The sequence below is a fragment of the Salmo salar genome, chromosome ssa22 (assembly GCF_905237065.1).
Source record: "Salmo salar chromosome ssa22, Ssal_v3.1, whole genome shotgun sequence".
Classification (NCBI taxonomy): Eukaryota; Metazoa; Chordata; class Actinopteri; order Salmoniformes; family Salmonidae; genus Salmo; species Salmo salar.
In genome coordinates this window covers 35,091,797-35,109,645 of record NC_059463.1, presented here as the reverse complement: position 1 = coordinate 35,109,645, position 17,849 = coordinate 35,091,797, and the positions used below count along the sequence as shown (strand labels likewise).

The following is a 17,849-nucleotide window of genomic DNA, read 5'->3' as shown; positions in this document are numbered from 1 at the left end:
CTCTATGGCCAGGGCGTTACAAGAGCTTCTGCTCTTTTCTGTAACCTGTACTGAACACAATATATGGTCTATACTTGGCATGTAGGTTTATAACTTATGGGTGGCACAAATTGGGATAAGGGGAAGGACAATGGGCAAGGTATATGCAAATTAATTACTGTAGTATTACTACAGTTAAAAAACTTTTTGTGGAATGTAGTGTTTTTGTGGACATTACTGTAATATTTACTGTAGGGTTTTTGCGGACTGTAGTATACTGTAGTGTTTACTATAGTATTCTAGAATATACTACACAATTTTATAGTTAATAATACACATGATCAAGGGATACTACAGTGTGTAGTATAGTATTCAACAGTATACTACAGTTTACTACAATAGTATGTACTGTAGTATTCTATAGTAAACAAAGGTATTTTGTCATGTGGGCACCTTCCATTTATGTATTTTTTTAACATTTGGAATCATTTAGAACTAATTTTCATGTGTCACACCTGCATGGTAAAAAAAAGACATGTACAGTGTTTGAGTACAGTATTTAAACAGCATTTGTGTTGAATTTCTGAAATATAGCGACTCCTATCATCCCTAGTCAAAGTAACATGTACAGTCTTCTACATTATACACATTTACATACACATGAGTGAGTGCATAAGATAAATATACTCAGTCTGTAGGAAGACTTTCTCTCTCTCTCTCTCTCTCTCTCTCTCTCTCTCTCTCTCTCTCTGTGTCTCTCTCCACCCTCTGCTCTCTCTCCACCCTCTGTCTCTCTCTTTCTAAGCATGGCTATGGCATGATGCAACACTCCTGCTCCAGGAATACCTGGGGGGTCCCACTGCTTCATCAAGCCCCCTCCCACACACTCTCTCTTATGCACACACAGACACACATATTGATACTGACTGGCTGTACATCCAGGAGCCTGAGAGGCAGAGAGAGCCAGAGTGAGTTACAACAAGAGGAGAGCGGCACATTTTTTTATGCAGCACCACCACCATTCCTCTTGCACTTTCTCCAGTCCTGGATGAAAGCTAGAGACTGTGTGGGACTCACGGAGGAGGATGAGTTCTGCGGAGGAGAGAAAGGACCATGACATGCACTGTGAGAAGGCAGTGGCCCTCATCATTGACCTCTGTCTGGACAACAGCCCCCTGTTGCAGCCCAACACCTGCCAGGACTTCATCACACTGCTGGCCACCAACCAGAGCCCAAAATCTGCATGGTCAGGTATGCTCCACAGCCCAACAGCCTCCCTCTGGTCACCACTTGTTGTGAGTAGTCACAACAGAGCACATGTGTTCTGTTAAAAATGCTAACTTCTATGTTTGCATGTTGTGAATGACTGGGGTCACATGATGTGTTGAACATGCTAACTGCTATGTTTTTTGTAGTGGTCCGGTACAGGTAATTTATCATTCCTGACAGATAGGATATTTTTTTATTTAACCTTTATTTACCTAGGCAAGTCAGTTAAGAACAAATTCTTGTTTACAATGACAGCCTAGGAACAGTGGCTTAACTGCCTTGTTCAGGGGCAGAACAACAGAGTTTTACCTTGTCAGCTCAGGGATTTGATCTAGCAACCTTTCAGTTACTGGCCCAACACTCTTACCACTAGGCTACCTGCCGCCCCAAAATATGGTGGGCTTGGTTGGCTAATTGAGCTAGTGTACTTTCTTAGACTTAGGTACGTACTTATTTCTGTAACATGGCAGGAAAGAAAATCAAATATGTCAGTTGCTAGGGTGATTTATTTAAAGAAAATGCAAAGTTGTTGAAATCAAAAAGATAGGTGCCTTGAATGATAGGCTTTGTTCCTGGAATGAAAAGAGAGAAAAAAAGAAATTCAGGTTGGTGGCAGAATATATGTGGATTGATAGATAATGTATTCCCCAGGGAAATAGATAACATAAAATAGAATTTTAGCTGATGAAATATGTTTTTTCTATCATTGTGTTAACTATGGACTCCCTTGTCATACTGTTGAACATTCCTCGATTGCAGATGCAGTTTTGATGACAGCAACCTCTGTTAGTCAAAGGAAAAATGCTATTTTTCTCTACCATATTCTCCTCCCACTTGTGTGTGTTTCTCAGATATGTGAGGGAGGTCATCTGGAAATCCCCTCTGTGCCATAATTGTATCCTGTATCCTACAAGAAGATGTTTCCCTGAACTAAGCTTTGGGCCACTTTCTCCTTACAACACACTTTTCCTCCTATTCAACTCAAAGAAGCCTTTAATGATGTGCCAGCCAAGGGGAAACTGACTGACTGACACTACCCCATTAGTCATCATGATGGTGGCCGTGCCTTTCCCTTTGCAAAGTATCACACAGTATTACTTAGCATTGGTCTACAGTTCCACACACACAGACATCCAGTCACTCTCTTCTCTCTTTCTGTCAGGTGTGGGCTCCATAGCTCTGCTCCGTCTTTACATTTTAGTCATTTCGCAGACACTCTTATCCAGAGTGACTTACAGGAGCAATTAGGGTTAAGTGCCTTGCTCAAGGGCACATTGACAGATTTTCCCCACTAGTCGCTCGGGGATTCAAACCAGAAACCTTTCAGTTACTGGCCCAAAACTCTTAACCGCTAGGCTACCCGCCGTCTTAACCGTGGGGTTTATTGGCAGGTAATTGAAGTGGCATTAGCTCACACTGATTGTGCTCCAATTAAAGAGCTGTGCTGTGTCTGTCAGAGGGAGCGCCCGCAGCTCGGCCAGGAAGAGACCAGTGTGCACCAGTCCACAGGCAGTAATACCACATGAATAGAAGACTGCCACTGTGTACACATACGCCCCTGCAGAGCGCTGTACACCGGCTTCCAAAAACCAAAGGTCACAGATTTGGAGTGGCAGGTTGGGCGACTGTTTGTTCTGAGGCGAATGTCAGAGTTGGATGTGGATGAGTTTTTCGAAACCAAACTGGCTGCTTTGGTTTGTTCTGCCTTTCAGACACACACACACACACACACACACACACACACACACACACTGATAGCATATGGGAGGGGAGTGTAGTTGGTAGTAGAAGGGTTAACAATAACAATGATTTTTTGGTAGTTGTTGTAGCTCATTGTGTAGTGTTAGTATAGGTACTGTAGTTGTAGCTCATTGTGTAGTGTTAGTATAGGTAGTTGTTGTAGCTCATTGTGTAGTGTTAGTATAGGTAGTTGTTGTAGCTCATAGTGTAGTGTTAGTATAGGTACTGTAGTTGTAGCTCATAGTGTAGTGTTAGTATAGGTACTGTAGTTGTAGCTCATTGTGTAGTGTTAGTATAGGTAGTTGTTGTAGCTCATAGTGTAGTGTTAGTATAGGTACTGTAGTTGTAGCTCATTGTGTAGTGTTAGTATAGGTAGTTGTTGTAGCTCATTGTGTAGTGTTAGTATAGGTAGTTGTTGTAGCTCATAGTGTAGTGTTAGTATAGGTAGTTGTTGTAGCTCATAGTGTAGTGTTAGTATAGGTACTGTAGTTGTAGCTCATAGTGTAGTGTTAGTATAGGTAGTTGTTGTAGCTCATAGTGTAGTGTTAGTATAGGTACTGTAGTTGTAGCTCATTGTGTAGTGTTAGTATAGGTAGTTGTTGTAGCTCATTGTGTAGTGTTAGTATAGGTAGTTGTTGTAGCTCATAGTGTAGTGTTAGTATAGGTAGTTGTTGTAGCTCATAGTGTAGTGTTAGTATAGGTAGTTGCTGTAGCTCATAGTGTAGTGTTAGTATAGGTAGTTGTTGTAGCTCATTGTGTAGTGTTAGTATAGGTAGTTGTTGTAGCTCATAGTGTAGTGTTAGTATAGGTACTGTAGTTGTAGCTCATTGTGTAGTGTTAGTATAGGTAGTTGCTGTAGCTCATAGTGTAGTGTTAGTATAGGTACTGTAGTTGTAGCTCATAGTGTAGTGCTGGTATAGGTAGTTGTTATAGCTCATTGTGTAGTGTTAGTATAGGTACTGTAGTTGTAGCTCATAGTGTAGTGTTAGTATTGGTAGTTGTTGTAGCTCATAGTGTAGTGTTAGTATAGGTAGTTGTTATAGCTCATTGTGTAGTGTTAGTATAGGTAGTTGCTGTAGCTCATTGTGTAGTGTTAGTATAGGTAGTTGTTGTAGCTCATAGTGTAGTGTTAGTATAGGTAGTTGTTGTAGCTCATTGTGTAGTGTTAGTATAGGTAGTTGTTGTAGCTCATAGTGTAGTGTTAGTATAGGTACTGTAGTTGTAGCTCATAGTGTAGTGTTAGTATAGGTAGTTGTTGTAGCTCATAGTGTAGTGTTAGTATAGGTAGTTGTTGTAGCTCATTGTGTAGTGTTAGTATAGGTAGTTGTTGTAGCTCATAGTGTAGTGTTAGTATAGGTAGTTGTTGTAGCTCATAGTGTAGTGTTAGTATAGGTACTGTAGTTGTAGCTCATAGTGTAGTGTTAGTATAGGTAGTTGTTGTAGCTCATAGTGTAGTGTTAGTATAGGTAGTTGCTGTAGCTCATTGTGTAGTGTTAGTATAGGTACTGTAGTTGTAGCTCATTGTGTAGTGTTAGTATAGGTAGTTGTTGTAGCTCATAGTGTAGTGTTAGTATAGGTACTGTAGTTGTAGCTCATAGTGTAGTGTTAGTATAGGTAGTTGCTGTAGCTCATTGTGTAGTTTTAGTACAGGTAGTTGTAGCTCATAGTGTAGTGTTAGTATAGGTAGTTGTTGTAGCTCATTGTGTAGTGTTAGTATAGGTAGTTGCTGTAGCTCATTGTGTAGTGTTAGTATAGGTACTGTAGTTGTTGTAGCTCATAGTGTAGTGTTAGGATAGGTACTGTAGTTGTAGCTCATAGTGTAGTGTTAGTATAGGTAGTTGTTGTAGCTCATAGTGTAGTGTTAGTATAGGTAGTTATTGTAGCTCATTGTGTAGTGTTAGTATAGGTACTGTAGTTGTAGCTCATTGTGTAGTGTTAGTATAGGTAGTTGCTGTAGCTCATAGTGTAGTGTTAGTATAGGTACTGTAGTTGTAGCTCATAGTGTAGTGCTGGTATAGGTAGTTGTTATAGCTCATTGTGTAGTGTTAGTATAGGTACTGTAGTTGTAGCTCATAGTGTAGTGTTAGTATTGGTAGTTGTTGTAGCTCATAGTGTAGTGTTAGTATAGGTAGTTGTTATAGCTCATTGTGTAGTGTTAGTATAGGTAGTTGCTGTAGCTCATTGTGTAGTGTTAGTATAGGTAGTTGTTGTAGCTCATAGTGTAGTGTTAGTATAGGTAGTTGTTGTAGCTCATTGTGTAGTGTTAGTATAGGTAGTTGTTGTAGCTCATAGTGTAGTGTTAGTATAGGTACTGTAGTTGTAGCTCATAGTGTAGTGTTAGTATAGGTAGTTGTTGTAGCTCATAGTGTAGTGTTAGTATAGGTAGTTGTTGTAGCTCATTGTGTAGTGTTAGTATAGGTAGTTGTTGTAGCTCATAGTGTAGTGTTAGTATAGGTAGTTGTTGTAGCTCATAGTGTAGTGTTAGTATAGGTACTGTAGTTGTAGCTCATAGTGTAGTGTTAGTATAGGTAGTTGTTGTAGCTCATAGTGTAGTGTTAGTATAGGTAGTTGCTGTAGCTCATTGTGTAGTGTTAGTATAGGTACTGTAGTTGTAGCTCATTGTGTAGTTTTAGTACAGGTAGTTGTAGCTCATAGTGTAGTGTTAGTATAGGTACTGTAGTTGTAGCTCATAGTGTAGTGTTAGTATAGGTAGTTGCTGTAGCTCATTGTGTCAGGGTTGTAGCTCATAGTGTAGTGTTAGTATAGGTAGTTGTTGTAGCTCATTGTGTAGTGTTAGTATAGGTAGTTGCTGTAGCTCATTGTGTAGTGTTAGTATAGGTACTGTAGTTGTTGTAGCTCATAGTGTAGTGTTAGGATAGGTACTGTAGTTGTAGCTCATAGTGTAGTGTTAGTATAGGTAGTTGTTGTAGCTCATAGTGTAGTGTTAGTATAGGTAGTTATTGTAGCTCATTGTGTAGTGTTAGTATAGGTACTGTAGTTGTAGCTCATAGTGTAGTGTTAGTATAGATAGTTGTTGTAGCTCATTGTGTAGTGTTAGTATACAGTTGAAGTCAGAAGTTTACATACACTTAGGTTGGAGTCAAAAAACTAATTTTTCAACCACTCCACAAATTTCTTGTCACCAAACTATAGTTTTGGCAAGTTGGTTAGGACATCTACTTTGTGCGTGACACAAGTAATTTTTCCAAAAATTGTTTACAGAGAGATTATTTCACTTATAATTCACTGTATCACAATTCAGGTGGGTCAGAAGTTTACACTAAGTGGACTGTGCTTTTAAACTGCTTGGAACATTCCCGAAAATTATGTCATGGCTTTAGAAGCTTCTGATAGGCTAATTGACATCATTTGAGTCAATTGGAGGTGTACCTGTGGATGTATTTCAAGGCCTACCTTCAAACTCAGTGCCTCTATGCTTGACATCATGGGACAATCAAAACAAATCAGCTAAGACCTCAGAAAAAAAATTGTAGACCTCCAGAAGTCTGGTTCATCCTTGGGAGCAATTTCCAAACGCCTGAAGGTACCACGTTCATCTGTACAAACAATAGTACGCAAGTATAAACACCATGGGACCACACAGCCGCCATACCGCTCAGGAAGGAGACGCGTTCTGTCTCCTAGAGATGAATGTACTTTGGTGCGAAAAGTGCAAATCATTCTCAGAACAAGAGCAAAGGACCTTGTGAAGATGCTGGAGGAAACAGGTACAAAGGTATCTATATCCACAGTAAAATGAGTCCTATATCGACATAACCTGAAAGGCCGCTCAGCAATGAAGAAGCCACTGCTCCAAAACCAACAAAAAAACTGACTACAGTTTGCAACTGCACATGGGGACAAAGATCGTACTTTCTGGAGAAATGTCCTTTGGTCTGATGAAACAAAAATAGAACTGTTTGGCCATAATGACCATCGTTATGTTTGGAGGATTAAAGGGGGAGGCTTGCAAGCCGAAGAACACCATCCCAACCATGAAGCACGGGGGTGGTAGCATCATGTTGTGGGGGTGCTTTGCTGCAGGAGGGACTGGTGCACTTCACAAAATAGATGGCATTATGAGGAAAGGAAAATTATGTGGATGTATTGAAGCAACATCTCAAGACATCTGTCAGGAAGTTAAAGCTTGGTTGCAATTGGGTCTTCCAAATGGACAATGACCCTAAGCATAGTTTCAAAGTTGTGGCAAAATGGCTTAAGGACAACAAAGTCAAGGTACTGGAGTGGCCATCACAAAACCCTGACCTCAATCCTATAGAAAATTTGTGGGCAGAACTGAAAAAACGTGTGCGAGCAAGGAGGCCAACAAACCTGACTCAGTTACACCAGCTCTGTCAGGAGGAATGGGCCAAATTTCACCCAACTTATTGTGGGTAACTTGTGGAAGGCTACCTGAAACGTTTGACCAAAGTTAAACAATTTAAAAGGCAATACTACCAAATACTAATTGAGTGTATGTAAACATCCGACCCACTGGTAATATGATGAAAGAAATAAAAGCTGAAATAAATTATTCTCTCTACTATTATTCTGAAATTTCACATTCTTAAAATAAAGTGGTGATCCTAACTGACCTAAGACAGGGTATTTCTACTAGGATTAAATGTCAGGAATTGTGAAAAACTGAGTTTAAATGTATTTGGCTAAGGTGTATGTAAACTTCCGACTTCAACTGTATGTACTGTAGTTGTTGTAGCTCATAGTGTAGTTTTAGTATCGGTACTGTAGTTGTTGTAGCTCATTGTGTAGTGTTAGTATAGGTACTGTAGTTGTAGCTCATTGTGTAGTGTTAGTATTGGTACTGTAGTTGTTGTAGCTCATTGTGTAGTATTAGTATAGGTAGTTGTTGTATCTCATTGTGTAGTGTTAGTGTAAGGGGTGCGTACTGGCGGCAGAGAAGTCAGACGCAGGAGAGCAAAAACTGTGTTTCCAACGGCGCAGTTTAATAATAAAAACCCACCGGAAAACAGAACAATATATAAATGGGTACAAAACACGACGCACACCAGACATAATGTGCACAAGCACTTACAATAAACAATACCGGACAAAGACATGGGGGGGGAACAGAGGGTTAAATACACAACATGTAATTGATGGAATTGAAACCAGGTGTGTGGGAAGACAAGACAAAACAAATGGAAAATGAAAGGTGGATCGGCGATGGCTAGTAGACCGGTGACATCGACCGCTGAACGTCGCCGGAACAAGGAGAGGGACCGACTTTGGAGGAAGTCGTGACAGTTAGTATAGGTAGTTGTTGTAGCTCATTGTGTAGTGTTCGTATAGGTACTGTAGTTGTAGCTCATAGTGTAGTGTTCGTATAGGTACTGTAGTTGTAGCTCATAGTGTAGTGTTAGTATAGGTACTGTAGTTGTAGCTCATTGTGTAGTGTTAGCATAGGTAGTTGTTGTAGCTCATTGTGTAGTGTTAGCATAGGTAGTTGTTGTAGCTCACAGTGTAGTGTTAGTATAGGTACTGTAGTTGTTGTAGCTCATTGTTTAGTGTTAGTATAGGTAGTTGTTGTAGCTCATTGTGTAGAGTTAGTATAGGTACTGTAGTTGTAGCTCATAGTGTAGTGTTAGTATAGGTAATTGTTGTAGCTCATTGTGTAGTGTTAGTATAGGTAATTGTTGTAGCTCATAGTGTAGTGTTAGTATAGGTAGTTGCTGTAGATCATAGTGTAGTGTTAGTATAGGTAGTTGTTGCAGCTCATAGTGTAGTGTTAGTATAGGTACTGTAGTTGTTGTACCTCATAGTGTAGTGCTAGTATAGGTAGTTGTTGCAGCTCATTGTGTAGTGTTAGTATTGGTACTGTAGTTGTTGTAGCTCATAGTGTAGTGCTAGTATAGGTACTGTAGTTGTTATAGCTCATTGTGTAGTGTTAGTATAGGTAGTTGTTGTAGCTCATAGTGTAGTGTTAGTATAGGTAGTGTAGTTGTTGTAGCTCATTGTGTAGTGTTAGTATAGGTAGTTGTTGTAGCTCATTGTGTAGTGTTAGTATAGGTAGTTGTTATAGCTCATTGTGTAGTGTTAGTATAGGTAGTTGTTGTAGCTCATTGTGTAGTGTTAGTATAGGTACTGTTGTTGTAGCTCATTGTGTAGTGTTAGTATAGGTAGTAGTTGTAGCTCATAGTGTAGTGTTAGTATAGGTAGTTGTTGTAGCTCATTGTGTAGTGTTAGTATAGGTACTGTAGTTGTAGCTGATAGTGTAGTGTTAGTATAGGTAGTTGTTGTAGCTCATAGTGTAGTGTTAGTATAGGTAGTTGCTGTAGCTCATTGTGTAGTGTTAGTATAGGTAGTTGTTGTAGCTCATAGTGTAGTGTTAGTATAGGTAGTTGTTGTAGCTCATTGTGTAGTGTTAGTATAGGTATGTTGTTGTAGCTCATTGTGTAGTGTTAGTATAGGTAGTTGTTGTAGCTCATTGTGTAGTGTTAGTATAGGTACTGTAGTTGTTGTAGCTCATTGTGTAGTGTTAGTATAGGTAGTTGTTGTAGCTCATTGTGTAGTGTTAGTATGGGTAGTTGTTGTAGCTCATAGTGTAGTGTTAGTATAGGTAGTTGTTGTAGCTCATTGTGTAGTGTTAGTATAGGTAGTTGTTGTAGCTCATTGTGTAGTGTTAGTATAGGTAGTTGTTGTAGCTCATTGTGTAGTGTTAGTATAGGTAGTTGTTGTAGCTCATTGTGTAGTGTTAGTATAGGTAGTTGTTGTAGCTCATAGTGTAGTGTTAGTATAGGTAGTTGTTGTAGCTCATTGTGTAGTGTTAGTATAGGTAGTTGTTGTAGCTCATAGTGTAGTGTTAGTATAGGTAGTTGTTGTAGCTCATTGTGTAGTGTTAGTATAGGTAGTTGTTGTAGCTCATAGTGTAGTGTTAGTATAGGTAGTTGTTGTAGCTCATTGTGTAGTGTTAGTATAGGTAGTTGTTGTAGCTCATTGTGTAGTGTTAGTATAGGTAGTTGTTGTAGCTCATTGTGTAGTGTTAGTATAGGTAGTTGTTGTAGCTCATAGTGTAGTGTTAGTATAGGTAGCTTGTTGTAGCTCATAGTGTAGTGTTAGTATAGGTACTGTTGTTGTAGCTCATTGTGTAGTGTTAGTATAGGTAGTTGTTGTAGCTCATAGTGTAGTGTTAGTATAGGTACTGTTGTTGTAGCTCATTGTGTAGTGTTAGTATAGGTAGTTGTTGTAGCTCATAGTGTAGTGTTAGTATAGGTAGTTGTTATAGCTCATTGTGTAGTGTTAGTATAGGTAGTTGTTGTAGCTCATTGTGTAGTGTTAGTATAGGTAGTTGTTGTAGCTCATTGTGTAGTGTTAGTATAGGTAGTTGTTGTAGCTCATTGTGTAGTGTTAGTATAGGTAGTTGTTGTAGCTCATAGTGTAGTGTTAGTATAGGTAGTTGTTGTAGCTCATAGTGTAGTGTTAGTATAGGTAGTTGTTGTAGCTCATTGTGTAGTGTTAGTATAGGTAGTTGTTGTAGCTCATAGTGTAGTGTTAGTATAGGTAGTTGTTGTAGCTCATAGTGTAGTGTTAGTATAGGTAGTTGTTGTAGCTCATAGTGTAGTGTTAGTATAGGTACTGTAGTTGTAGCTCATAGTGTAGTGTTAGTATAGGTAGTTGTTGTAGCTCATTGTGTAGTGTTAGTATAGGTAGTTGTTGTAGCTCATTGTGTAGTGTTAGTATAGGTAGTTGTTGTAGCTCATTGTGTAGTGTTAGTATAGGTACTGTAGTTGTAGCTCATAGTGTAGTGTTAGTATAGGTAGTTGTTGTAGCTCATTGTGTAGTGTTAGTATAGGTAGTTGTTGTAGCTCATAGTGTAGTGTTAGTATAGGGTAGTTGTTGTAGCTCATTGTGTAGTGTTAGTATAGGTACTGTTGTTGTAGCTCATTGTGTAGTGTTAGTATAGGGTAGTTGTTGTAGCTCATTGTGTAGTGTTAGTATAGGTAGTTGTTGTAGCTCATAGTGTAGTGTTAGTATAGGTAGTTGTTGTAGCTCATTGTGTAGTGTTAGTATAGGTACGTTGTTGTAGCTCATTGTGTAGTGTTAGTATAGGTAGTTGTTGTAGCTCATTGTGTAGTGTTAGTATAGGTAGTTGTTGTAGCTCATTGTGTAGTGTTAGTATAGGTAGTTGTTGTAGCTCATTGTGTAGTGTTAGTATAGGTAGTTGTTGTAGCTCATAGTGTAGTGTTAGTATAGGTAGTTGTTGTAGCTCATTGTGTAGTGTTAGTATAGGTACTGTTGTTGTAGCTCATTGTGTAGTGTTAGTATAGGTAGTTGTTGTAGCTCATTGTGTAGTGTTAGTATAGGTACTGTAGTTGTAGCTCATAGTGTAGTGTTAGTATAGGTAGTTGTTGTAGCTCATTGTGTAGTGTTAGTATAGGTAGTTGTTGTAGCTCATAGTGTAGTGTTAGTATAGGTACTGTAGTTGTAGCTCATTGTGTAGTGTTAGTATAGGTAGTTGTTGTAGCTCATTGTGTAGTGTTAGTATAGGTAGTTGTTGTAGCTCATTGTGTAGTGTTAGTATAGGTAGTTGTTGTAGCTCATTGTGTAGTGTTAGTATAGGTACTGTAGTTGTTGTAGCTCATTGTGTAGTGTTAGTATAGGTAGTTGTTGTAGCTCATTGTGTAGTGTTAGTATAGGTAGTTGTTGTAGCTCATAGTGTAGTGTTAGTATAGGTAGTTGTTGTAGCTCATAGTGTAGTGTTAGTATAGGTAGTTGTTGTAGCTCATTGTGTAGTGTTAGTATAGGTAGTTGTTGTAGCTCATTGTGTAGTGTTAGTATAGGTAGTTGTTGTAGCTCATAGTGTAGTGTTAGTATAGGTAGTTGTTGTAGCTCATTGTGTAGTGTTAGTATAGGTACTGTAGTTGTAGCTCATAGTGTAGTGTTAGTATAGGTAGTTGTTGTAGCTCATTGTGTAGTGTTAGTATAGGTAGTTGTTGTAGCTCATAGTGTAGTGTTAGTATAGGTAGTTGTTGTAGCTCATTGTGTAGTGTTAGTATAGGTAGTTGTTGTAGCTCATTGTGTAGTGTTAGTATAGGTAGTTGTTGTAGCTCATTGTGTAGTGTTAGTATAGGTACTGTAGTTGTTGTAGCTCATTGTGTAGTGTTAGTATAGGTAGTTGTTGTAGCTCATTGTGTAGTGTTAGTATAGGACTGTAGTTGTTGTAGCTCATTGTGTAGTGTTAGTATAGGTAGTTGTTGTAGCTCATAGTGTAGTGTTAGTATAGGTAGTTGTTGTAGCTCATAGTGTAGTGTTAGTATAGGTAGTTGTTGTAGCTCATAGTGTAGTGTTAGTATAGGTAGTTGTTGTAGCTCATTGTGTAGTGTTAGTATAGGTAGTTGTTGTAGCTCATTGTGTAGTGTTAGTATAGGTAGTTGTTGTAGCTCATTGTGTAGTGTTAGTATAGGTAGTTGTTGTAGCTCATAGTGTAGTGTTAGTATAGGTACGTAGTTGTAGCTCATTGTGTAGTGTTAGTATAGGTAGTTGTTGTAGCTCATTGTGTAGTGTTAGTATAGGTAGTTGTTGTAGCTCATAGTGTAGTGTTAGTATAGGTACTGTAGTTGTAGCTCATAGTGTAGTGTTAGTATAGGTAGTTGTTGTAGCTCATTGTGTAGTGTTAGTATAGGTAGTTGTTGTAGCTCATAGTGTAGTGTTAGTATAGGTACTGTTGTTGTAGCTCATTGTGTAGTGTTAGTATAGGTAGTTGTTGTAGCTCATAGTGTAGTGTTAGTATAGGTAGTTGTTGTAGCTCATTGTGTAGTGTTAGTATAGGTAGTTGTTGTAGCTCATTGTGTAGTGTTAGTATAGGTAGTTGTTGTAGCTCATTGTGTAGTGTTAGTATAGGTAGTTGTTGTAGCTCATTGTGTAGTGTTAGTATAGGTAGTTGTTGTAGCTCATAGTGTAGTGTTAGTATAGGTAGTTGTTGTAGCTCATAGTGTAGTGTTAGTATAGGTAGTAGTTGTAGCTCATTGTGTAGTGTTAGTATAGGTAGTTGTTGTAGCTCATAGTGTAGTGTTAGTATAGGTAGTTGTTGTAGCTCATAGTGTAGTGTTAGTATAGGTAGTTGTTGTAGCTCATAGTGTAGTGTTAGTATAGGTACTGTAGTTGTAGCTCATAGTGTAGTGTTAGTATAGGTAGTTGTTGTAGCTCATTGTGTAGTGTTAGTATAGGTAGTTGTTGTAGCTCATAGTGTAGTGTTAGTATAGGTAGTTGTTGTAGCTCATTGTGTAGTGTTAGTATAGACTGTAGTTGTTGTAGCTCATTGTGTAGTGTTAGTATAGGTAGTTGTTGTAGCTCATTGTGTAGTGTTAGTATAGGTACTTAGTTGTTGTAGCTCATTTTGTAGTGTTAGTATAGGTAGTTGTTGTAGCTCATTGTGTAGTGTTAGTATAGGTACTGTAGTTGTTGTAGCTCATAGTGTAGTGTTAGTATAGGTAGTTGTTGTAGCTCATAGTGTAGTGTTAGTATAGGTAGTTGTTGTAGCTCATTGTGTAGTGTTAGTATAGGTAGTTGTTGTAGCTCATTGTGTAGTGTTAGTATAGGTAGTTGTTGTAGCTCATTGTGTAGTGTTAGTATAGGTAGTTGTTGTAGCTCATTGTGTAGTGTTAGTATAGGTAGTTGTTGTAGCTCATTGTGTAGTGTTAGTATAGGTAGTTGTTGTAGCTCATTGTGTAGTGTTAGTATAGGTACTGTAGTTGTAGCTCATTGTGTAGTGTTAGTATAGGTAGTTGTTGTAGCTCATTGTGTAGTGTTAGTATAGGTAGTTGTTGTAGCTCATTGTGTAGTGTTAGTATAGGTAGTGTGTTGTAGCTCATTGTGTAGTGTTAGTATAGGTAGTTGTTGTAGCTCATTGTGTAGTGTTAGTATAGGTAGTTGTTGTAGCTCATTGTGTAGTGTTAGTATAGGTAGTGTGTTGTAGCTCATTGTGTAGTGTTAGTATAGGTAGTTGTTGTAGCTCATTGTGTAGTGTTAGTATAGGTAGTTGTTGTAGCTCATAGTGTAGTGTTAGTATAGGTAGTTGTTGTAGCTCATTGTGTAGTGTTAGTATAGGTAGTTGTTGTAGCTCATTGTGTAGTGTTAGTATAGGTAGTTGTTGTAGCTCATAGTGTAGTGTTAGTATAGGTAGTTGTTGTAGCTCATTGTGTAGTGTTAGTATAGGTAGTTGTTGTAGCTCATAGTGTAGTGTTAGTATAGGTAGTTGTTGTAGCTCATTGTGTAGTGTTAGTATAGGTAGTTGTTGTAGCTCATAGTGTAGTGTTAGTATAGGTAGTTGTTGTAGCTCATAGTGTAGTGTTAGTATAGGTAGTTGTTGTAGCTCATTGTGTAGTGTTAGTATAGGTAGTTGTTGTAGCTCATAGTGTAGTGTTAGTATAGGTAGTTGTTGTAGCTCATTGTGTAGTGTTAGTATAGGTAGTGTAGTTGTAGCTCATAGTGTAGTGTTAGTATAGGTAGTTGTTGTAGCTCATTGTGTAGTGTTAGTATAGGTAGTGTGTTGTAGCTCATAGTGTAGTGTTAGTATAGGTAGTTGTTGTAGCTCATTGTGTAGTGTTAGTATAGGTAGTTGTTGTAGCTCATTGTGTAGTGTTAGTATAGGTCGTAGTTGTTGTAGCTCATTGTGTAGTGTTAGTATAGGTAGTTGTTGTAGCTCATTGTGTAGTGTTAGTATAGGTAGTTGTTGTAGCTCATTGTGTAGTGTTAGTATAGGTAGTTGTTGTAGCTCATTGTGTAGTGTTAGTATAGGTAGTTGTTGTAGCTCATTGTGTAGTGTTAGTATAGGTAGTTGTTGTAGCTCATTGTGTAGTGTTAGTATAGGTAGTTGTTGTAGCTCATTGTGTAGTGTTAGTATAGGTAGTTGTTGTAGCTCATAGTGTAGTGTTAGTATAGGTAGTGTGTTGTAGCTCATTGTGTAGTGTTAGTATAGGTAGTTGTTGTAGCTCATTGTGTAGTGTTAGTATAGGTATGTTGTTGTAGCTCATAGTGTAGTGTTAGTATAGGTAGTTGTTGTAGCTCATTGTGTAGTGTTAGTATAGGTAGTTGTTGTAGCTCATAGTGTAGTGTTAGTATAGGTAGTTGTTGTAGCTCATTGTGTAGTGTTAGTATAGGTAGTTGTTGTAGCTCATAGTGTAGTGTTAGTATAGGTAGTTGTTGTAGCTCATTGTGTAGTGTTAGTATAGGTAGTTGTTGTAGCTCATTGTGTAGTGTTAGTATAGGTAGTTGTTGTAGCTCATAGTGTAGTGTTAGTATAGGTAGTTGTTGTAGCTCATTGTGTAGTGTTAGTATAGGTAGTTGTTGTAGCTCATTGTGTAGTGTTAGTATAGGTAGTTGTTGTAGCTCATAGTGTAGTGTTAGTATAGGTACTGTTGTTGTAGCTCATTGTGTAGTGTTAGTATAGGTAGTTGTTGTAGCTCATTGTGTAGTGTTAGTATAGGTAGTTGTTGTAGCTCATTGTGTAGTGTTAGTATAGGTACGTTGTTGTAGCTCATTGTGTAGTGTTAGTATAGGTAGTTGTTGTAGCTCATAGTGTAGTGTTAGTATAGGTAGTTGTTGTAGCTCATTGTGTAGTGTTAGTATAGGTAGTTGTTGTAGCTCATTGTGTAGTGTTAGTATAGGTAGTTGTTGTAGCTCATAGTGTAGTGTTAGTATAGGTAGTTGTTGTAGCTCATTGTGTAGTGTTAGTATAGGTAGTTGTTGTAGCTCATAGTGTAGTGTTAGTATAGGTAGTTGTTGTAGCTCATAGTGTAGTGTTAGTATAGGTAGTTGTTGTAGCTCATTGTGTAGTGTTAGTATAGGTAGTTGTTGTAGCTCATAGTGTAGTGTTAGTATAGGTAGTTGTTGTAGCTCATTGTGTAGTGTTAGTATAGGTAGTTGTTGTAGCTCATTGTGTAGTGTTAGTATAGGTAGTTGTTGTAGCTCATTGTGTAGTGTTAGTATAGGTAGTTGTTGTAGCTCATTGTGTAGTGTTAGTATAGGTACTGTAGTTGTAGCTCATAGTGTAGTGTTAGTATAGGTAGTTGTTGTAGCTCATAGTGTAGTGTTAGTATAGGTACTGTAGTTGTAGCTCATAGTGTAGTGTTAGTATAGGTAGTTGTTGTAGCTCATTGTGTAGTGTTAGTATAGGTAGTTGTTGTAGCTCATTGTGTAGTGTTAGTATAGGTACTGTAGTTGTTGTAGCTCATTGTGTAGTGTTAGTATAGGTAGTTGTTGTAGCTCATAGTGTAGTGTTAGTATAGGTAGTTGTTGTAGCTCATTGTGTAGTGTTAGTATAGGTAGTTGTTGTAGCTCATTGTGTAGTGTTAGTATAGGTACGTGGTTGTAGCTCATTGTGTAGTGTTAGTATAGGTAGTTGTTGTAGCTCATTGTGTAGTGTTAGTATAGGTAGTTGTTGTAGCTCATAGTGTAGTGTTAGTATAGGTAGTTGTTGTAGCTCATAGTGTAGTGTTAGTATAGGTAGTTGTTGTAGCTCATTGTGTAGTGTTAGTATAGGTAGTTGTTGTAGCTCATTGTGTAGTGTTAGTATAGGTAGTTGTTGTAGCTCATAGTGTAGTGTTAGTATAGGTAGTTGTTGTAGCTCATTGTGTAGTGTTAGTATAGGTACTGTAGTTGTAGCTCATAGTGTAGTGTTAGTATAGGTAGTTGTTGTAGCTCATTGTGTAGTGTTAGTATAGTGTAGTTGTTGTAGCTCATAGTGTAGTGTTAGTATAGGTAGTTGTTGTAGCTCATTGTGTAGTGTTAGTATAGGTAGTTGTTGTAGCTCATTGTGTAGTGTTAGTATAGGTACTGTAGTTGTAGCTCATAGTGTAGTGTTAGTATAGGTAGTTGTTGTAGCTCATTGTGTAGTGTTAGTATAGGTACTGTAGTTGTAGCTCATAGTGTAGTGTTAGTATAGGTAGTTGTTGTAGCTCATTGTGTAGTGTTAGTATAGGTAGTTGTTGTAGCTCATAGTGTAGTGTTAGTATAGGTAGTTGTTGTAGCTCATTGTGTAGTGTTAGTATAGGTACCGTAGTTGTAGCTCATTGTGTAGTGTTAGTATAGGTAGTTGTTGTAGCTCATAGTGTAGTGTTAGTATAGGTAGTTGTTGTAGCTCATTGTGTAGTGTTAGTATAGGTAGTTGTTGTAGCTCATTGTGTAGTGTTAGTATAGGTAGTTGTTGTAGCTCATTGTGTAGTGTTAGTATAGGTAGTTGTTGTAGCTCATTGTGTAGTGTTAGTATAGACTGTAGTTGTTGTAGCTCATAGTGTAGTGTTAGTATAGGTAGTTGTTGTAGCTCATAGTGTAGTGTTAGTATAGGTAGTTGTTGTAGCTCATTGTGTAGTGTTAGTATAGGTAGTTGTTGTAGCTCATAGTGTAGTGTTAGTATAGGTAGTTGTTGTAGCTCATTGTGTAGTGTTAGTATAGGTACTGTAGTTGTTGTAGCTCATAGTGTAGTGTTAGTATAGGTAGTTGTTGTAGCTCATTGTGTAGTGTTAGTATAGGTAGTTGTTGTAGCTCATTGTGTAGTGTTAGTATAGGTAGTTGTTGTAGCTCATTGTGTAGTGTTAGTATAGGTAGTTGTTGTAGCTCATTGTGTAGTGTTAGTATAGGTAGTTGTTGTAGCTCATTGTGTAGTGTTAGTATAGGTAGTTGTTGTAGCTCATAGTGTAGTGTTAGTATAGGTAGTTGTTGTAGCTCATAGTGTAGTGTTAGTATAGGTAGTGTGTTGTAGCTCATAGTGTAGTGTTAGTATAGGTAGTTGTTGTAGCTCATAGTGTAGTGTTAGTATAGGTAGTTGTTGTAGCTCATTGTGTAGTGTTAGTATAGGTAGTTGTTGTAGCTCATAGTGTAGTGTTAGTATAGGTAGTTGTTGTAGC

The 17,849-nt window shown here is 38.1% G+C and overlaps 1 protein-coding gene across 1 annotated transcript in view; it reads left to right on the top strand.

Moving 5' to 3' along the window:
• Positions 1–1,064: 1,064 nt before the first annotated feature.
• The window catches only part of LOC106583254 (synaptotagmin-6-like), a 117,211-nt gene continuing 100,426 nt past the window's right edge, over positions 1,065–17,849 (top strand). Inside the window, exon 1 of the mRNA XM_045705312.1 lies at positions 1,065–1,230. Coding sequence (XP_045561268.1) covers positions 1,065–1,230 — 166 coding nt within the window. The remainder of the gene's footprint in view (positions 1,231–17,849) is intronic.